Source organism: Artemia franciscana, unplaced genomic scaffold, assembly GCF_032884065.1.
Source record: "Artemia franciscana unplaced genomic scaffold, ASM3288406v1 Scaffold_296, whole genome shotgun sequence".
Lineage (NCBI taxonomy): Eukaryota > Metazoa > Arthropoda > Branchiopoda > Anostraca > Artemiidae > Artemia > Artemia franciscana.
Window position 1 is genome coordinate 571015 of NW_027063679.1, and position 23353 is coordinate 594367.

At 32.5% G+C, this 23353-nt stretch overlaps 1 protein-coding gene and 1 long non-coding RNA gene across 2 annotated transcripts in view; both read left to right on the top strand.

Annotated features, from left to right (window-relative positions):
• Positions 1 to 23353, top strand: part of LOC136043089 (glycine receptor subunit beta-like) — an 84478-nt gene that overhangs the window by 12645 nt on the left and 48480 nt on the right. Inside the window, exons 2-5 of the mRNA XM_065728018.1 lie at positions 2113 to 2263; positions 7810 to 7892; positions 13455 to 13598; positions 18191 to 18273. Of these exons, the coding sequence (XP_065584090.1) occupies positions 2113 to 2263; positions 7810 to 7892; positions 13455 to 13598; positions 18191 to 18273 (461 nt within the window). The remainder of the gene's footprint in view (positions 1 to 2112; positions 2264 to 7809; positions 7893 to 13454; positions 13599 to 18190; positions 18274 to 23353) is intronic.
• LOC136043093 (uncharacterized) lies at positions 2757 to 4432 on the top strand. Its single transcript, XR_010621546.1, has 2 exons — positions 2757 to 3638; positions 4300 to 4432. It is a non-coding gene; the product is annotated as an uncharacterized LOC136043093 (long non-coding RNA).

Below are 23353 nucleotides of genomic sequence, written 5' to 3' on the forward strand. Positions count from 1 at the left end.
TCATACTTTTTACCGATAAATTTTATCCTTAAAATAGATAACTTCTTAATAATTCTTGCAGTATCTTAGACTCGTTTCATTTTCATTTGCAGCATATTGATTTTCATATTGCTGCATCTTCCAACACTCTTCATTTCAATTTAATAATCTTTCAGTCCATCACTTGTATTTTCATCCATTTCTGGTCCCTTTTTTTTTCATTTCTCTATAACTAGCGTATAAACTGCTTTAGCTTTCTTTGACTTGTCGTACGCTTGTCAGATGGAAGCAGCTTTGAAAATATTTTCTTTTTTACAAATAAGTCCTATAAATTTTCTATGAATATTTACCAAAAGGTTATAAATAGTAGTTAGGACTTCTAGTAAAATTTGGCCGTTATTTTGTGCATCTTTGCCAAGTTGTACTTTTTCCGAATACTTGTTTAAAGATTTTCTTTATTATTCCTCTGTGTAGATTTGACGTATTTTGACGTTTATTTTACATTAAGACCTTAAATATTTTGTCTTTCAGGACAGGGGTTCGGGTCCTGGTCTCGCTGGTTATTCCGTTCGAACGGTTGTTTAACGGTTCTTCAGTTGAATACTTGTTTAACGGTTTTCTTTATTATCTCTCTATGTAAATTTGAATTTGGTAATCTTTTTTGTTTTTTGGGGGTTCTTTTTCTCCATATTTTGACATTTATTTTACATTAAGATTTGAAATCCTTTGTTTCTCAGAACAGGGGTTAGGGTCCTTTTCTCGCTGGTTTGATCTAACAGTGATCATTGGCGCAACTCTGTAAGGTCAACCAGAATCGATCTAGATCACAAAGGGTACCTGAAGAAATATGAGGAAGATAAACAGGAAGGATGTGCAAAACACAGGATGGATGGCTCCCAACCCCCCCGTTGTACTTCCTGGCTTAAGGGCCACGAAACAAAAATAAGCATCAGTGGTAAGGACTACAAAGTCCAATATTGTATTCTTTGCCTTTTTATCTTCGGATGAAAGTTAAGCAAAACTAGTAATTTAAACCAACAAAATCAGCATAAATTGAATAAGGTCTAAGGCTACATCTCACCCAATAGGAAAGGGGGATGGCACACATTTTTAAGGGTATCAACTGGTATTTTTGGAAAGAGCACTAAAAGGTGCAGCTAGTGGTATAGTCTTTTAGCTACGGAATTAAGAACGAAAACTAAATTTACCTTTATTTTTATGTTAAACTTTATCATTCATTTAAAGTGTTAGTAAGGCTTTTAAGTAAGATCTTTACCTTTTTTAGGCTTTAATCATAATTCGACTTACTGACTTTTCTTATTATTATGCATTGCCATTAAATTTGAGCTTTTTTTATTAAGTATAAAATAAAGGGGGCGGGTTATTATTTGAATATATTATAAGGATTTCACAAAAACACGAACACTTTCATAAAGAAATAAACGTGATATAATGTTGCTAAAACGCAAACGATAATTGGACTTAATATTAAAATTTTATTTTAAAACATTATTAAAACTAAAAATCCCCACAGTATTGTCTGGCAAAGAGACATAACTATTTGCTACTGAAAAAGGAAAATGATTAAAGAAATCCTAGCAATTAGAAGAGTTATAAGTTATTATTAGACGAGTGGGATAAAACAGGGATGAAGATTTTCCTGAGCTATTGACGGCGCATAGGCTGGTAAATTCACCTTTCAATTTGTTAGGTCTTTTTTTTACAGGTATAGGTAGCAAGCCTCTCAACCCGCCTTGTTTCAGTGGGGATCAATCCCTAGGCTAAAGAGTATGATTTAATTATAAGAGTGGAAACTGGTGCTAAGTATCGGCAAAATATCCATCAGCTTCATCTAGTTGTTGGCGACACTTGGTATTTCTTCAAGGTATTTCGTTTTTCTGTCAGGAACAGAGATCAGACACTTATTAATACACAAATTTCACTAGCTAAATAAATCAAACTAGTCATTCTTATTAATAGACTGATGAAACTACTAAGTTTCAACAAACACTAGATAGTGTTGAGGTTTTTTGCCAAAATTAACAGTAATTCCCACTGTCTTTGGACCAGAGCATCTATCCATTGTGCTACCATGAGGTTATTGCAAGAGTAATTATTGTTTATTATTTGTAGATTGTCTAGATGCTTGGAATTTGGTGATATTTTACCAAAAGATCAGGAGTATGATAAAATGAGGCCCCCAAAAAAGGATCTTGGAGAATCTACAGTCGTGTATTTCCATGTAACTGTGATGGGGCTGGATTCAATCAATGAAAATTCAATGGTAAGGGTTTTTTACTCGTATGCATTATTTCAACTGTTTAATTTCGTTTTAGAGAGTTAATTCATCAAAGTGAATCTATAGAATTTGAAAAACAAATGAAAGCCATTAAAATGGACCGTTATGTTCTTTAAAAAGGCAAAAATGTTTTAAGAGACTATAAAATTTTGAGTTCAGATAAAAGTCCTGATGAGGGTTCCTATTTCATTCCTAGACCTATGCTGCTGACTTTTTTTTTGCTCAATCTTATTTGGCTAGCAATAGATATTGCAGCATATATATATATATATAAAGGTAAAGAATATGGTGGCATTAGACTTTACAGTCCCTACCGGCAGTGCTGATTTCCGTTTCTTGACCCCTCAGCCAGGTTGGGAGTTGTTGGGAGCCAACCATCCTGTGCTTTCGCACACCCTTCGTGTTTACCTTTTCCAGATCTCTCCAGGTACCCATTTAGAACTGGGTCGACTAGAGCTAAATATATTATATATATATATATATATATATATATCTATATATATAAAAATAAGTTGTCTGTGGATCTGTGGATCGTGGATCAGGTGACGTCACCTGAAAAAACTGGATCAGGTGACGTCAAAACTGAAAAAACTAAAAAAAGGCAAAAACTACAAAAAAAACTAAAAACTAATAAAAAAAATAAAAAAGCTAAAAAACTAAAAAAACTAATAAAAGGCAAAAACTACAAAAAAAACTAAAAACTAATAAAAAAGCTAAAAAACTAAAAAAACTAAAAAAAGGCAAAAACTACAAAAAAAACTAAAAACTAATAAAAAAAATAAAAAAGCTAAAAAACTAAAAAAACTAAAAAAACTGAAAAAAGTTAAAAAATAAAAAAACTAAAAACTAAAAAAAAAACTAAAAAAAAGGAAAAAACTGAAAAATAAGCTAAAATAAAGGTAAAAACCAATAAAAAACTAAAAAAAAACTGAAAAAACTAAAAAAAGGCAAAAACTACAAAAAAAACTAAAAACTAATAAAAAAAGTAAAAAAGCTAAAAAACTAAAAAAACTAAAAAAACTAAAAAAAGGTAAAAAACTAAAAAAAATAAAAAATAAAAAAAAACTAAAAAAAAGGAAAAAACTGAAAAATAAGCTAAAATTTAGGTAAAAACCAATAAAAAACTAAAAAGAAAAACAGGAAAAAACTAAAAAAATTTTCATCTAAAAAACTAAAAAAAACTAAAAAAGGTAAAAACTAAAAGAACTAAAAAAGAAAAAAATAAATGACGACACTCAAAGAGAAAGCGACCAGGACAAAAGGAATGTTCGATTAGCAATCAACAAAGCACCGGGACACAGGGAGTATAAATGACGACCAGGACATAAGTAAAAAAAAAACTAACAAAACTAAAAAGAAGGTAAAAACAACAAAAAAAAAGCTAAAAAACTAAAAAAAGGCAAAAACTACAAAAAAACTAAAAACTAATAAAAAAAATAAAAAAGCTAAAAAACTAAAAAACTAAAAAAACTAAAAAAAGGTAAAAAACTAAAAAAACTAAAAAAACTAAAAAAAACTAAAAAAAGGAAAAAACTGAAAAATAAGCTAAAATAAAGGTAAAAACCAATAAAAAACTAAAAAAAAAACTGAAAAAACTAAAAAAAGGCAAAAACTACAAAAAAACTAAAAACTAATAAAAAAAGTAAAAAAGCTAAAAAACTAAAAAAACTAAAAAAACTAAAAAAAGGTAAAAAACTAAAAAAAAATAAAAAATAAAAAAAAAACTAAAAAAAAGGAAAAAACTGAAAAATAAGCTAAAATAAAGGTAAAAACCAATAAAAAACTAAAAAGAAAAAAAGGAAAAAACTAAAAAAAAATTTCTTCTAAAAAACTAAAAAAAACTAAAAAAGGCAAAAACTAAAAGAACTAAAAAAGAAAAAAATAAATGACGACACTCAAAGAGAAAGCGACCAGGACAAAAGGAATGTTCGATTAGCAATCAACAAAGTACCGGGACACAGGGAGTATAAATGACGACCAGGAAATAAGTAAAAAAAAAAACTAACAAAACTAAAAAGAAGGTAAAAACTACAAAAAAACTAAAAAGAAAAAAAAAACTAAAAACTAATAAAAAAACTAAAAAATCTAAAAATCTAAATAAACTAAAAAAGAAAAAAAAGGAAAAAAATAAAGGAGAAAAACAAAACTAAAAAACGAATGTATATACAGACCGGGACACCGGGATACAAATGACGACCGGGACACAGGGAATATAAATGACGACCGGGACACAGGGACACAACTACAACGGGGACACCGGGGGAAACAGGGGGATATAAATGACGACCGGGACACCGGGACAGGGAATGGTCGATTAGCAATCACAATCAACAAAGCTCAAGGGCAATCATTAGAATCATGAGGTATAGATCTGAATACAGATTGTTTTCCCATGGACCATTATATGTTGCATGTTCAAGAGTCGGTAAACCTGACAATCTATTTATATGCAAAGACAATGGGACAGCAAAGAATGTTGTATATTCGCAAGTTTTACGTAGTTAAAACCATATATCTATATATATAAAAATAAGTTGTCTGTGGATCTGTGGATCTGTGGATCAGGTGACGTCATGTTTCAAACTAAAAAAAAAGTCGACAAACTAAAAAAAGGCAAAAACTACAAAAAAAAACTAAAAACTAATAAAAAAAATGAAAAAGCTAAAAAACTAAAAAAACTAAAAAACTAAAAAAAAACTTAAAAAAAAGGAAAAAACTGAAAAATAGAAGAGAAAAAGAAAACTAATAAAATTAAGAATAAAAATAAAAAAATAAAAAAGATAAAAACTAAAAAAAACTAAATTAGCAATCACCATCAACAAAGCTCAAGGGCAATCATTAGAATCATGAGGTATAGATCTGAATATGGATTGTTTTTCCCATGGACAATTATATGTTGCATGTTCAAGAGTCGGTAAACCTGACAATCTAAATAAATGACGACACTCAAAGAGAAAGCGACCGGGACAAAAGGAATGTTCGATTAGCAATCAACAAAGCACCGGGACACAGGGAGTATAAATGACGACCAGGACATAAGTAAAAAAAAACTAAAAAAACTAAAAAGAAGGCAAAAACTACAAAAAAACTAAAAAGAAAAAAACAACTAAAAACTAATAAAAAAACTAAAAAATCTAAAAATCTAAATAAACTAAAAAAGAAAAAAAAGAAAAAAAGAAAAAAATAAAGGAGAAAAACAAAACTAAAAAACGAATGTATATACAGACCGGGACACCGGGATACAAATGACGACCGGGACACAGGGAATATAAATGACGACCGGGACACAAGTACAACAGGGACGCCGGGGGGCACAGGGGGACATAAATGACGACCGGGACACCGGAACACAAGGAATATAAATGACACCCGGGACACTCAAAGAGAAATCACAGACTGGGACACCGGGACACAAATGACGACCGGGACACAGGGAATATAAATGACGACCGGGACACAGGGACATAACTACAAAGGGGACGCCGGGGTCCCCTTTGTCATATAATCGTCATATAAATGACGATGGCGACTCAGGGAATGGTCGATTAGCAATCACCATCAACAAAGCTCAAGGGCAATCATTAGAATCATGAGGTATAGATCTGAATACGGATTGTTTTCCCATGGACCATTATATGTTGCATGTTCAAGAGTCGGTAAACCTGACAATCTGTTTATATGCACAGACAATGGGACAGCAAAGAATGTTGTATATTCGCAAGTTTTACGTAGTTAAAAACATATATATATATATATATATATATATATATATATATATATATATATATATATATATATATATATATATATATATATATATATATATATATATATATATATATCTATCTATATTCACAGGTGGGACATAGGGACACAACTACAATGGCGCGTAACTAATATGGCGCGTAACGACTTACGCGCGCGGGGGGGCTTGGGGGGGCGCGAAGCTCCCCCACCAGCTAGTATATATATATATATATATATATATATATATATATATATATATATATATATATATATATATATATATATATATATATATATATATATATATATATATATATATATATATATATATATATATATATATAATTTATTTTTAACCCACATCATAACAAGTTATGGCACTTGTGGAGCAACAAAAAGAAAAAAAAATGAAATACACTACAAGTAAAATACACTACAAATAGAAAAAACATTACGCTACAATGAGATTAACCGAACAGACGGACCAAAGGATGATGAGGCGATAAACGATAAAAAGCTGATTCCGACAACCTTCCATACATGAGGGCCAACTTTGCACTTATATCAGGGACATCAAACTTACGAATTATCTTCCTATTGCTATACCAAGGGGGGAGATAAAGTAAAAATTTACAATATCTGAAATAAAAAATCCGAATCTGATTAACATCTTTTTTCTTTAGAAGGGGATAAAGACCAGAAAGATAAAGGACAGAATGATCACAAAATGTAGCATATAGTCTACCGAGTACCGAAAAAAAAGCTTGACTGTGAACTACATTGTCAAAAGCTTTAGAAAGGTCCAAAGTACACATATAAAGTGGCGACCCCTCAGCCATGCTATTGTTAAGGGCGGAAGAAAGAACACAGTGTGCATGTTGACAACCAATACCAGCTTGAAACCCGAATTGATTCGACCCGAAATTTATATTTTCATTTAAATGAGGAATTAAAATGTATTCAAGGATTTTACTCAAGTTACACGTAGTGGTTATAGGGCGATAAGATGAACATTGATATAACATATATATATATATATATATATATATATATATATATATATATATATATATATATATATATATATATATATATATATATATATATATATATATATATATATATATATATATATATATATATATATATTTAGCTGTATATTGATACGCATCCGTAGATGTCCAAAATCTGGTAAATGTCAACATTCTCCGGTGAATGTTCGAAATTCCTTTTTCGCTGCTTGGATTCAATTAGCTTTACAAGTCTGCTTTTTCAACCTAATGCAAGCTATGATGGTAAAAGTTAAAATTAGGTTAGATTATGTTAGTTTAGGTTAGATTAGGTTGAATTTCGTTTTACACATCAGAACTGGGTTAAAAACCTAAGCTAACCTCACCAAACCTAATCTATTCTAATCTAGCCTACCATCATCAAACCTTGCATTAATTTGAAGAAGTTGACTGGAAACGCTGACTAAATCCAATGAGAAAATAAGGTATTTCAGAAATTCAACAGTGAATGTCGACATTCATCAATTAGCAGATATTCACTGTAACAGATATATAAAGTTAAAAATGCAGAAAACGTTTCTGGTTACTATTTTTTTTTATCATTATTATTATAGACCAATCCTGCTGACATGTTTTTGTTCAGTCTTACTGAGCTATACACATATATATATATAGCTATGTATTAAGATGTAAATGCAGATGAATATTTTGGATATCCATTATGTACGATGGACAATGCATTAAATTGTTTTGATTGCTATTTTCTTATTTTAGACCTATGCTGCTGACATTTTTTTTGCTCAATCTTGGAAAGATCACCGGTTGCGCTTGCCCGAAAATATGACTTCAGAATATAGGTGAGCTACTATAATGATTTTCAGTTATGCCAGACTTAAGCCCCCAAGCCACGGTAAGATACGATCATCGTAATTTAAGAACTAATTATATGATCCTAATCTAGTTATACAAAGGGCTTTTAGTCTAAACCCCAATTTCCAGAGAAATTGCTTACGGATTTTTCTGTGTACCCGGTTGAGTAACCTCATTTCAAACAGTAGGCTGTACGAAAAAATGTGGTTAAATCCCGCTTCCTTGGGCTATAATGAAAGAAAGGATGATATTACTAGAGCATGTTCTGTGGATGAAGGACGACAGATTGCCGAAGATTGCCCTTATTAGCCAACCGTCAAGGGCTAAACGAAAAGCAGGTCGTCCTAGTCTGGGATGGAAGGATGTCATGAAGAAAGATTTAAAGGAAATGGAAACTTCCTGCGAGGGCGTAAAAACAGAGGCTTTGAATAGATTGGGATTGAGGAGGAGCGTGCGTATTCAGTTTGGCAGCATTTGGTAGTAGTTGTTCCCAAATCAAAAAAAAAAAGCCTGAGTGAAAATAAGCAAAATTCAGCTAAAAATATAGGACGTCAAACAGCTTAAAAAGCTGATGCATTTCTTCGCAAATGTAACTGTCTTTGGGCAATGAAAATGCGGTACGGCCCTAAAAATTTCATACTTTAGACACAACCAAAAGAATAATTATATATAATTTATGTTTTTAGATATAGGTCCTAAGGCAGTTCAGAGGTGGGGGGGGGGCTAAAAATATTTTTACTTTATTATCCTTGTAACTATAAGTACTCATAGCATGGTACGGTGCCCTTATCATAATTTAAGAGCAAATGATGTGATCCTTATTTGGCAATTCAGCTTAAACACTTTAAAAACGTTTGTGATGTTATTAAACAAACAAAAAAAACGTTTTTTTGTGATGTTATTAATTTAAAAGGTAGTGACTAGGTAAGTAAACAGCCCTTGCTACTCCTCCAAATAAGACTTCTGAATGACAGGCAGCCATATAAGGTCTATGAAACGCGTCATATAGCGTTCCTATGAAAAAGAAAACAAGGTTTTTTTTATTGTCTTTGAAAACAAGTCCTGAAAAGTCTGGCACATATTTTCTTTTCTTTGTTTGTGAAGCACGAAGGTATTAATACCGAATACAGGCACATGTTTTCTTTTCTTTGTTTGTGAAGCACGAAGGTATTAATACCGAATAGAGACAAAATATTTTTAACTAGAATTTGATGAGGTACAGTTTGAAACTTTTATGGACAAAAAATTTTTTTTAACAGATTTAGCTTCAGCGGTTAATTTATTACTTGACAGTAATGGCATATGGTATTTTTTTGGTAAAATATGATTTTTCGATAAAAATCCAAGATGGAAAAACTAATAAAATTACTTATGCTGGACTTGACTACTGATATCTGATATGATCCTATTCTCTTAATTAATTAAAAAAAAATCCACAAAATAAGTTTTCAAAGAAAAGTCAAGTGCTCCATTAAGCCAAGAATGAGCAAAAATTAAGTCAAATAATCTTTTGAGCGTAAAAGTACCACGGATCACTATCAATAAATAAATGAAACTCAATACAAGCAGAAATCATAATAAATGGCCGAGTCAAACTCAAAACGAGTAAAAATTAACAAGAGTAGGGCTGATAACCCCCAAGCCTTCTTAAGACCAGAACATAATTTGTGCTTTACTGAAAACAAAATACATTTGAAATGTTTTCATTTTTCTTGCTTTCATTAAAAAAAAAAAAAAAAAAAAAAAACAAATGACCACTGATTGTCGGTATAATTGACATAAGCCTATACTGATATTCGCTCATTAAAAGTCTTGATAACTTTTTATGTATAAAAGTGCGAAAAGTGAAAATAGTTCAAACGTATTTATTTTCAATAAAGCGCAAATTCCTCAAAAGATAACTCACTCCCTCTTAAAAATTTCTTCAGAATTTCACCTTTATGCCCTTAACCACAGTGTAATAGTATTCACAGTAGTAGTATTGATATTACTAGCAATAGAATTGACTAGCGGCAGTACTATTGTCAGCATTAATCTATTGCCTTATGGTGAGTTGAAAATCCCTCTCATCAATTCTTAGAAGTTCCACACTTAATACAACTAGCCATTGCTAGGACATTGCTGATATGTCCTTTTGATAGCCTGTAAATTCATATACTTCCTGAAATTTTGATCTCTATGCTCTTAGCCCTACAAATAGTTACAATAGAAGTAGTAGTAGTAAAGGTAGCAGCAACGGTTGTATTAGCGGTAGTGTGCGCAAATTGCCTTTAGGTTAGATGATCTTCCTTTTTAAGTATTCTCTGAAAATTCCAACTTAATACCCAAATCAATTCTTTAGATACGCTAATTTGACAATGTGCATACAAATAGCGTCTTTGATTTAGTTCAAATTTCCCCTTAATATTGTAAATGGAGTGTTTTGGTAGTGGTAGGGGTGTTTGATGCAGCAGTATAAGTAGCGTGCAAATATTGTCTTTTTAACCATCACCCTAATTATTTCCTCTATTTTCCAAATTAATATTCTCAGTTATTCCTGTCTTGTACCCTTTTAACAATCCATATACACAGAACGAGTTTTGATTTAGTTCATTACTCCCCTCATCATGGAAGGCTCACCTGAATAACCTTCGTCTTTTTGGTAAGAAAAATTCAGATATGCATACCTTTCTCAATAACATATACTATGTGTAAACAATGAACGAATTGTCTAACTTATAGCCCTAGTAATGAGGACTGTGGGGAGGTTGATATCCCCAAAGACATAATTACTGCACCTTTCAACAATGCTGAACAGAATAGCTCTTTAAAATTTTGATCGGATATGTTTTGGGGAATGACAGCCCTGGGGGAGGGGCTGACGGCCCTCCATTCACTTTTGACTCTTAAAAAGGGCATTCAAACTTCTGACTTCCAATCAGATGAGCTTCATCCAATCCAAAGTTTATACAACCATCCGTTCCAAAAAAAAAAAGTTTCTACGAAGACAAATGGCCACCTCAAAATTTCTATCAAATGCATTTTGGGAAAATAAAAGGGGTCGGGGGTATCCATCCTCTGATCACTTTGAACCTTAAAAAGAGTACTAAAACTCCTTATTACCAATCTAGTGAGCTCCTTCCGAAATTCATACGATCATTCTTTTTGTAAAAATCTTACTCCCAGGGCATAACTTAAATCCTTGCCCCGAGGGCTGAAGGGGGGTTGTCATCCTCGAAGACATAATTTTCGGACCTTTTAACTACGGTGAACAAAAGGTCTATCTCAAAATTTTTATTTGATGTTTTTGGGGAAATGGTGGGCATGTGAGGGGGGTTAGTTGCCCTCAAATCACTTTCGGCTATTAAAAGAGGCACTAACCCCTTCAATTCCCGATCGGATAAAGCTTTTTCAAAGTTTCTACGACAACAAATGGCCATCACAAGGTTTTATATCAGTTGCATTTCAAGAAAATACGAGGTGTGTGTGTGTGGGGGTATCCACCCTCCAATCACTCTGAATCTCAACAAGGGTCCTAGAACTTTTGGTTACCCATTTAATTAGCCCTCTCCAAAGTTTATGCGATTGCCCTTTCTATATATCCTTATATGCCCCCAAGGTAATTTAAAACCTTTACCCTGAGGGCTGTGGGGGGTTTTCATCCTCAAAAACATAATTTCCAGACCTTTCAACTTCCAATTTCCCTTCCAATTAGCCCTATCGATTTCCGATCGAATGAAGCTTTTTTTAATTTTCTACGACAACAAATGGCCATCTCAAAATTTCTATCAGTTGCATTTCAGGAAAATAAAAGGTGCGGATATCCACCCTCCGATCCCTCTGAATCTTAAAAAGGGCACTTGAACTTTTGATGAACAATCCAATGAGCCCCCTTTGAAGTTTATACAATCACACTTTCTATATAAACATTATATCTCTCCAGGGTATAAATTACAACCCTTGCCCTGAGGGCTTTGGGGGGGGGGGTCATCCTCAAAGACATAATTTCCGAACCTTTCAGCTATGTTGAACAAAATGGTTCTTTCAAGATATTGATTGGATGTTTTTGGGAAAATAGTGGGCATGGGACGCGTGTTAGTTGCCTTCCAATGACTGTTGACTATTGAAAAAGGCGCTAGCCTTTTCAATTCCAATCGAATGGACCCTTTTCGAAGATTTTACGACAACTCTTTTGATACGAAGTTCCCTGGTCTAAAACCAAAAAAAAATAATAATAAAACATTGTGCCCACATGACTCTTTACTTAGGCAGCGCTAGTGCACTGCCTATAATGGTTCAAACACATAAAGTTTCGAAGCACATCATTAATTCAAGAAACCAAAAAATTGAATAAATGACTTCGTTTTTATCTGTTCATTAAAAAAAAAAAAAAATGGAACACTGAAAGTTTTTGAAATCATGAGACCAAAAACATTAGAATATATATATATGGTACGACATGGTTTTATAAGGATCTAGCATTTCCTATCGGCACATTCCAACGTAGTGGCATCTTTCATTCCTGAACATATTATAGCACAGGCTACGATCATTATATCATCAATGGATTAAAATGGGATGAAAAAAACAAAAGATAATACAAACATCATGCATTAGAGAAAAGCAAGACCATAAAATTAAAAATAACAAATTCTACCCTTATGGCAGGCACTGAGTGGGTAGCAACGCATCCAGTCTTCTTGTTTTGTTATTGTCTTGATGTTGTTCCTGGCTTAATCTTTATATTCTGGTGTAGATTTTGCTAAAATCGAACTTTCGGAATAAAATCAGTGTAATCATATTAACTAGCGTTTCCTATATGTGAAAAAGGTAATGAAAACTCGCGAGAGCTTTACAATTTTTCTTTACTATAAAAAATTCCTTTCGCCTTTTTAAAAGAAAAGTGTTGATAAATAGTTAACAAGAATTTCTTATACCCGCATATTTCCTTTTGATTCTGTTATTTTATCTTTCTTAGACAATCCAAGTTTTCCTAGTGTTTATAGTTTTTTAACAATTATTTGACTTTAACTGCCCGATAATCATTCAGATTCCACTAACAAATAATCTTGAAAAAACTTTTAAAGTCAGAATTTTAAAAACATCTACTTGCGTTGTATCAGATTCAACTCACAAATATTGGCTAGTATACTATAGAAAAAAGTGTCAAAATCCAACTCGTAAAAACGTAACAAAAGAGTGTAAAAAAAAGTTTTTGGACCTTTTTGAAGTTGTATTGTACCCCCCCCCCACGAAAAAAACTGGATACAAGCCTATCTATGACACTTTTTCCGTCCAACACAAAAATCATTGTCTTTTCATATGTAAAAGATGATATTTATATTTTACATTTGGCTCTTGTTAATTTTGCCTAAAACGGGTCGATCGCCTAAATTAGTTTGTACAGCAGCTCGAAAAATCTATCACTAGCTTTAAACAGTCATTTGAGATTAAAGAAATTACTCCTCTTCTTCTAAGTCAGCAGTCAAGTAGCATCAATTGAAATTCCTTTTCCCATACCTTTATTCTTGGACTAAGGGAAAGCTAATTCCCCTATTTTTTCCTTTTAGATTACTTGAAGTTGAATGGCTTAAGTCAATGTGGAGACCGGATTCCTTTTTCAAGAATGCTAAGCAAGTTACATTTCAGACAATGACAATTCCAAATCACTACTTGTGGCTTTATAAGGATAAAACAATTCTTTACATGGTCAAGTAAGAATTTTTACTTTTTTTGAAAAGTTTTAAATTATTTTATATTTCACCATTAGTCGATAGTAAAAAATTTATATCTGGACTTTATTTTTTTTTTTTTATTTTTTGGAGAGTGGAGAAAATTTACGAAATTTTATTGAAACTTTTATTATTTAAAATTATTAAAACACCTATTTGAACAAAACATTGCTGTACACGCACCATTTTGAAATTTAAATGGGCAAAAGAAAAGGTCATCTTTCAATATTAAATTCATAAGATTTAAAATAGTTTTAAAGCCAATTTTATATTTAGCAAAACTTTTAAAGAGATAGCAATATTACGAGAAAAAATTACTCTTTTCATTGTTTTATGAGGAAATTGATCCTGTGGTTAAAATTACGGGCGTTTCATCAAAACACCAGCCAAAATGAGAATTCATGGAACAGAATTTAAACAAAAACCTTGTTCAACTAGAATTTATTTGAAAAAAATTTTATATTTCCTGATATTGAAAACAATATGCGAGCCTATTATCCCTTAACGCTCCTTGGTGGCTTGATGATCGAACAATTTGTGGTAGCGAACTGTAAGTAAGGAGCGAACCGGCTCAATAGAAACCGAAACTCTAAAAAACGGAATTTTGATACCAATAGATACATCAAAAGGATTGGATTTTTATGCTGACTAATATATATATATATATATATATATATATATATATATATATATATATATATATATATATATATATATATATATATATATATAGATTCATCAAGTTATTCTTACCCATCACAAGTTACGAGCCTAAGAGTATGTGTCTTATTTACAAAAAAGGGTGAAACACCCCCTAAAAATCATAATATGTTAATGAAAATCACACCATCAGATTCAGCGTATCAGAGAACCTCACTGTACAGGTTTCAAGCTCCTATCTGCAAAAATGTGGAATTCTGTATTTATGCCAGAATAAAGATCACAGATGTGTGTTTATTTATATTTTATTTTTCTTCTTCTTCCCAGGGGTGATTGCATCGGCCCAGTTTTCCCAGAATGTCACTAGAGGGTAAATTCGAACAGAAATTCAAAGTTCTAGTGGCAGGTTTAAGCGAAAAAGTACTGGAAGGCAGCCAGCCCCCCTCCCATGCTCATTTTTTCCTAAAGTCACCCAATCAAAATTCTGAGACAGCCATTTTGTTCAGCATAGTCGAATGACCTAGTAAATATGTCTTTAATGATGACTTAATCTCCGACAGCTCGCGGGGGAAGGGCTGCAAGCTATGAACTTTACAAAGTGTTTACACATAGTAGGCCTATTGGTTATTGGGAAATATACAAACGTTTTCAGGGGGGATTTTTTCCGGTGTGTGTGTGGGGGGGGGGGGGTCAGGGGGAGAAGGTTACGTGGGAGGATCTTTCCATAGACAGTTTCTTATGGGGAGAAGAGTACTTCTTATTAATGAAGGGGACGCTGGATTTTCCAGCATTATTTAAAAAACGATCAGGAAAAAAAATCAAACAAGTTTTTTTCAACTGAAGGCAAGAAGCAGCATTAAAACTTAAGACGAACAGAAATTATTACGTAAATGAGGAGGTTTATCCCCTCTCCCCCCCCCCTGTCAATAGCTCGCTCTTTACGCTAAAGGTTTTTTTGTACTTTCAAAAGAGCTATTTATTCTAATTCAACCCTTTGTGATTCAGGGGTCATTCTTAAAGAATTTGAACAAAGTTCGAACTTTAGCGTAAAGAACTTTAGCATTTTTGCTCCTTATATTCAGTTGAAAAAACTTGTTTTTTTTTTATTGAATGCCTATCACAGATTAATCTCCTGTACCTATTCGCCAGCTTTTAGGTAGAAATAAAAGAGCCAGAAACACCTGAAGATGCTACCTTACTATTGTTGGTTGATGTAAAAAAAAAGTAACTTGCACTTGATGCAAATACTTAGATTGTTTATAATAAATATTTTGTTTCTTACTAGAATTAGGACTTCAATATTCTTCAAAGGACTTCAATATTCTTCAATATTCTAAAATCAGAGAAGCAACTTAATAATTTGGGAATTTGAAGGGCATTTGAGTCGGATAGAAGATTTTTAATTCTGAGACCCTAGGAAAACCAATCATTAAAAGATGACACGGTGTTAACTTCCTGTATTGGAATATTACTTACTAATCCCTGTGAGATAGAAAAAATAGAGTTTATCATAAGACGATAGAGTTTTCCGAAGAAGCGTATGCTTTAGTAAATTCTATTAGCGTCTAAAACGGGGGTGTTAAAAATGGGTTACTAGATTATTGAACTTCAAAAAACTATTTGACTGACAACATTTTTTTTCAAGAAAAAATATTTCTTGTTAAATATATTTAGGCCCTAAACACCTTTATGTAAACTTTAAAAACCAAATAAAATCCAAGGAGTAGATTTAACTCTGTCTTTTCCTTAGATTTATCGCTTAAGGTTTCATTAAAGTTGTTACAGCTGAGAAATAAGATAAAACGTTAGTTCGTATTAGTTTCTAATTAATTAATTTTTAATTAATTAGTTTTTGAATTTAATTAGTTTTTCTAATTGATCTCATTAGACATAATTATTGTTTTGTCTTGATAGCATTTACTGATAGTCTTACTTTCCATTGATAACAGGCTATGATATTCAACTTACCAGTTTCTTTATGTGAGGAACAGTATATCAATCAATGTCAAAAAATTTTCCTTTCTCTTTTTCGATTTTCTTAAGAACTATAGAGCGATCCCATAAGAAAAGAGGATAACTTCCAACTTCGTCATGTCTTTCTGTTAAAAAAATTATCAGTAGCTCACCAAGTAGCACATACGCTACATATTCACAAACGTTTGAGCGATTGACTTTTATAGGTACACTTGTAAGGAGGGAGTTAGATGACAGAGTAGCCAGGATAAAGTATTAAACACTTTTGTAAGTCGCTTTAAGTTTGGAAAGTCAGAATCAGCTTTGACACTAATTTCAATTATTAGAAATAGTCATCTTTTCGCTCCTTTATCCAGTTACTGTCACTTTGTGATAAAAAATGAAATAACCACGTTCCCAATACAATCGAATGTTTGGCCCTCAGACCGTTGCTTTTTGATATCTAGAATTCTTGCAGTACATTCCCAATTCCGGGGCCTAAAGACCTCTAAAGATGGGATTGGAGCTTGGTAATCCCAGTACACTGTGTAGTATGGTGAATTAAATATTGTTTCTGATGATTTGCTCCAATTCGGTTCCGAGCAGTCGTGCAAATTCATGAGAACGAAGGATGGAAGTCAAGGATTTCTTTTTCATTAAAAAAAAGAAGATAAAAGCTATTTTTCAAAATCTAAAGAGATTCTTTATTATTTTTTTCAATTTAAAAAAATGAATATACAAGAGGGGTATTTTGAAAATCAGAGAAATTTTTCTCTAAGACTTTCTTCGGTCAGAGCAAACACAGGTAGCTCGTAATAGATGAAGATGTTTCATTCTTATGACCGTACTTTTATTTCTCTTGTAGTGGGAAGGGTGGGAGGTAGCATATCAACGAACATTTTTCCCTGTTTTCTTGCAGTTAAAACATCAACTAATGTTACCCAAGTAAAACCTTACTGGGAAAACAATAAACTTTGCTTTTTTTGCCCATCGTATTGTAGCCCAATGTAAAAAGGTATAAAACATTTAGTAATACATAGAAAAATCCGTAAAAATACAAATAGCAAACATTCGTAAGTAAAAAATGCCTCATTTTTCAAAATTTTGAATTAACTGTCCCCCCACTCCCCCAGATGGTAAAATTGGGGTACAGACTATTTCTAATTTAGTCTGGTCTGGTCGCTGATACGCCTGTCAAATTTCATCGTCCTAGCTTATCTGGAAGTGCCTAAACTAACAAAACCGGGACTGACAGACCGACAGAATTTGCGATCGTTCTATGTCACTTGGTAAATACCAAGTGCCATAAAAATGAAGTAGTTTGGAATGGATAGATACTCGTACATAAACGGTGGTTTTATAGAACTGAATTGATGTATGTGTAGTAAAATAAAAAATAAAAAGTAAAAAATGAGAGAATAAAAATTATAAAAATAAAAAAAGTATAAAAGTATAAAAAAGTATATAAAAGTATAAAGATGTATAAAAATAAATTTTGAAAATTCACAAATAAAACCTGACAACATACGACTTGAAAAATAGAAACTTTATGGGTGAGATTTATTTAATAGGTTGTCATCCATTTTGGTGTTTCAAAACTGCCTTTAATCTATAGTAGTTCCATATGAAGTTGTAATCGTCATAAAATAACTTTTTCGATATTGAATATGAAGATTCTTCCTTTACAAAAAAATTATTAATTCTTTTGTTTCAAAGCTAACCTTGACTCTTTCTTGCTCAATGGGCTTCTTTGTACCCTCTTGATATGCCTTCCTTTAATTCTGAATTAATTAATCAACTAAATATTTAATTAAATAAATATTTTATTTATAGAATAACATTGAATCTTTTTTGCTCAATCAGTTTCATGCTATGGCCTCATGACAAGTCTTCCTTTAGTTCTTAATCAATTAATTAATTCCCTTAATTTAATTAATTAAACAGTTTTTTTTTATTTCCAGACTAACCTTGACTCTTTCTTGCTCAATGAACTTCATGTTATACCCTCATGATACTCAAGAATGTCGTATGCAAATGGAAAGCAGTAAGTATTGTCTCTTTTTTTCCTTTTTCTTTCTGTAGTGGGAGTTACCAGGCTACTGATTTATTGAGAAGATTCTAATAGAAGTTAGAACTCCAGACCTTGAATAATACATTATTTTTCTAAAATCAGTTCCAAGGCATGTAATGGATACAGTATATACAATTTTCTCATGGAAATAATGCACTAGCTGAAGAGCTTTAGTGAAGGCTGCTAATTTCTTAGGTTTTCTTAAATTAGAATATAATATTATTATCAAACAGATCTTATTGTTATTATCAGCATAGGAATAATTATTAAATAATAACAGGTAACGAATGTCATATTTCAAAAATTGTTCTAAATTTAGGAAGATCAAATACGTAGCAGTACTCTTTTGCTTTGGAGGCGGGTTCAATTTCAATTCTTGTTATTCATTTCCAATGAAAACACCAAAAAGGTAACTTTCAACAAAAATACAAAAAGCTATTTTTTGTAAATCCAGAGGGAAAACAAAATATAGGGGGTGGTGCAAATACCCCCTGTCAGTAGGAAGTATACTTAGCACGAATATAGTCCAATCCAAAATTTAAGCTGAGGAGCTAAAATGAGGCTGTGAAAAAATTAATCAAATCGTCTTTCATTGCAACAGTACCCATTTCACTAGCTGTTTGAATGACAAGTGCGAGTGAAATTTTTATCTGCTATGTAATTACACCTTAGCAATTGCTTTAATATCGACATTAGGTATTCAAAATACTCTTTTTTGTTTAAGAGATGTCTTACTTACTGACAAAAACACTTGTTAATACATGTCTTTTGATTCGTTAAATTAGGGCTTTTTGCCAAATTGGCTATTTAAAGCATTGCAGTTTTAATAGCTGAATGAAAATCAAAGCTCTTTCTGATTTAACAGAGAGAGAGATGAAGCTTTTTGGTACGAACACGGACAGAGTAAATGAACACTATTGCAAAGCTAAAGCATTTTTTTGGACCACTGATTCATTTCTGTACTACTTTCAATATTTAAATTATACTTTCAACTTCGAAAGTTTTACTTCAAGAGAAATGGGGGGGGTTGAATGTGTTCCATTTCTTAAGTACAAGACTTAAAAAACTGTGACACAATCAAGGCCTTCTCCAGGAGGCTTAGAGGGTATAACTCCCTCCCGCGAAATATTTTTCTGACTCTTAAAAACGTACCAAAAATGAAAATAAATCAAATTTTATGCGTTTTTTATATTTTTTTTTCTTGTAAGCCTCCAAGGAATTTTTTTTTACCCCCTCCCCCCTGAAACAAAGTCTAGATACGTCTCTGGAAACAACTATCGCAGGAAATTTCCAAGGGACAACCGACTACAAAAATGTTGGTTATCAATTCTCAAGGTAAGACGTACAAATGTAAGTCTTACCATTTTATAGTTTAGATAGGTATCAAATAATTTACGTTTTAGTAATACAATATAAAAAAAAAACTTGTATACACATATATAATTTGAATTTCAAGCAGAAATTTTTCACCTAAACATAATTCTCATTAGAAGAAGAGATTCTTGTCTATTATGAACCATTAGTTTTCTAAAAACTGAAAGGGTGGATGATAAATCCCTCAGATTTCCCAATGTCAGGTCATAAGTTTATTGATATATTGATTTATTATTCTCCTATATTCAATAATTTTCTATGTATCTTCCTTAGATTAAGAGTTTGATGATAGGTAGGTACGTCAAAAAGGAAAAACGATTTTTAGTGCTGTTTACCCACTTTACCTACCTTTGTACTATTTTTTTTCTTATGCTGACTCTACAAACTTGGTCCAGTCGGTTTTCATGTATGTCAGTTTTCATGTTCTGGCTTGATATTCAAATGAAAAAAATGGTGAAGTAGACCACACCAAGTGGTGGAACGTGGTTGCCCCCTTCTACCAGCACCATTGATAGCACCTTCTATCAATGGTGTTGGTAAACATCCCCTGTTACCAACTTTACCTACTCTTGTACTATTTTTTTCTTATGCTGACTCTACAACTTTGCCCCACTATTAGCGAAACTTTGTTGGTGTCAGTATTTTACTTCTGGTCAAAAATGGATTTAAATGGATTTAAATTGTCGGTTTGTGGACCTCAAATACACAAAAGAACGATTTTAGTGCTGGTAAACATCCCCTGTTACCAACTTTACCTACCCTTGTACTATTTTTTTCTTATGCTGACTCTACAACCTTGCCCCACTATTAGCGAAACTTTGTTGGTGTCAGTATCTTACTTCTGGTCAAAATTGTCGGTTTTCATCTTTTGGCTTGCGATTTAAATGGAAAAAAATGGTGAAGTAGACCACACCGGGTGGTGGAAATGGTTGCCCCCTTCTATCAATCCTCAAATACACTAATTCACACACTTGTAGATTAATTGTTTTTATCAGAATGGCTGGTTTTATATTGTGAGAATGTTGAACAGAATCAACCATATGTTACCGTATAAAACATTATGTTACTTTGGGCTGTTTGAGACAGTTTTGATAGTTTTTTTCTTTGAATTTACATATCCATTCGGTATATTTACATTAGTTATCACTTTTATTTTTTCTGTTCCTCTTTTTAGTTTAATAGTAATCTAGGTTTGTAATTCTTCTTAAAAAAACACTTATTTTAAGGCCAATATTTCCGGGTTTTCATTATAACAAAATTAAAAAATCTAGACGAAAAATTTGAGATAATACATTCGAAAGAATACGGCTAAAGGCAACCGTGCCTTGACTGCTCATAGATATCAGAACTCATCGCAAACAGATAACGGTACCTAAGACCACAATACAAGAAGAGCATGGTGAACAGAGGAAGCAGGCTTCACGTGCTTACTTATATACATTGTGTCTCACTTACGAATCTCGTCATATGCTTGTGAACATCACCAGTTGCTGTAAACAAATTACGCAAACAGTTTAAAGGAGATGGAGGGATATAGTAGTACAGCCTTTGAATTTGACGTTCCTAATTTCTTTTGCCTGTGCTTCTGATCTCTCTGGTAATCAGAGAAACCTGGGTGCATATGAATTTCCAATGTTGTCTTAACAAAGTGGTATAAAGAAATGTTCATCTTAGCTGTTCTATCAGCATAAATTCAGTTTTGAAGCAACAATAATACATTAAAATGAAAAAAGAGACAGTTCAACACGGTTTTGAAGCCATTTTAGAAGTACTGTTTCCATTATGAATACTATGATATCATTACATTTAAATTCAATAGTCTTTCAATATCTGTGCCTAATGAGTGAAGACTTTTTTATATGTTCTTTTTTAATTATAATTAGAATTTGCAACTATATAATTATAATTATTAAACTCTGGATCACAAACGAGTTTTCATGTGAAATTTAGCTTCTTTAAATTTGAGTCTGACGCTCTAAGAGTGGCTTTTTTTTCTTTTTTTTTATCTCTGATCCAGTCTTTTTTTTAATAAAGTAAAGCTTCTTTTGAAGCTTTACTTGAAATTCAGCTATGCAGCTTTCAATTACCAAACGAAATTGAAAAATTTCCATACTCGGAAAACATCTTTGCAAACGACTTGTGGACGTTTTTCTCTTAAAAGATCTGCGAATGTAATTAATCTTCTGTAACAAAAGAGTCTCTTGAAATTCAGTTTGAGAGAATTTGGTTGAACTTTACGTGTTTGAGTAGTCTAATAGGAAACTTTACTCTGCCTCAAATCATTTTTTGCTATGTGTGTCGATAGCATAAATGCTGGCATTTTTACAAAAGAATTTTATTCAAACTCTGGAAACCCAATGGCATGAAGATGACTGAGGTTCATTTTTTTGAAGATGATCGTAGGTCGTTTTTTTGCCTGATTCGAGACTGGTTTGGCGACCGTTCTCCTTTAAAAGTGTTTTCAGACTCTCTTAGTCAAATTCAGGTTTTCCGCTACGAAGTAAGTCATCGTCAATGTCAAAACTGTGCCTGTGTTATCAATTTGTATGCATTGCACTTAGTATGTTTCGATTTAGCTCAACTTTCTCCTCAATGTTTTCTCTGATGTTTATTTCAATATCCTCAGACTTGATAGCATTTGCTACAGAAGCAGTAGTTTTAGTGGTAGTAGTAGTAGAAGTAGTAGTGGTAGCTGTAATAGTAGAGGTAGTTGTAGTAGTAGTAGAGCGCAAAAATTACCTTTTTGGTCAACTGATCATCTTCTTTATGACTTCCTGAAATTTCCAAATTATTATACTCTGTCATTTCTGAGTTACACCCTTTTAACAACCCGTAGGTATAAAACATGTATTAATTTAGTTCAACACTGCCTTCAACATGCTCTGAAAGGCTCACCTGAATGACCTTCATCTTTTTGGAGAATGAAGGCCAAATATGCCCACGATTGCCCACCTTTCCCAATAACAAGTAGTACATGTAAACAATGGACGAAGTGCTTCACTTACAACTCTTGCCCTGTGGGCTGCGGAAGGTTGACATCAGAAAAGACATTATTAAAGGACCTTTCAACAATGCTAAACAAAATAGCTCTCTTATGAATTCGATCCGACGTGTTTTTGGAAATGGTTAGCCTGGGGAGGGAGGCTGGTTGGCTTCCAATCATTTTGGACTCTTAAAGGAGAACAAGAGCTTTCAGTTTTCCATAAAATAAGTCTCCTCTAATGTTTATACGACCACCTCTTCGATAAATTCTTATACACCCCTGCGGTATAACTTATAACCATGGTTCCCTGGCTCCGAGGGCTGTGTCAACACTGAAGGCCTTGTTATTGGATCTTTCGACTATATTGAGCAAAATGGCTGTCTCAAAATTACTATCGTATGTATTTGGAGAAAAAAGGACCTGGGGGCCTCCAATCACTTTTGATTGTTAAAATGGGTACTAGAATGTTCAATTTCCAATTGAATGAGCTCCTTTTGAAGTTTTTAGGACAAATAATCCTATGCGACGTGTTTTGGTCGAAAGACAGAAAAAATAACACATTGTGGCAACAGCATTCTTTTCTTAGGCCAGGCCATTGCGGTGCCTATGATAAAGGAGCCAAAGTGGGATCAGAAAGCCCTGCCCTACTCCTGCAGCTTTTGTATACAGAAAGAAATATTCTTTTGTATACTTTAT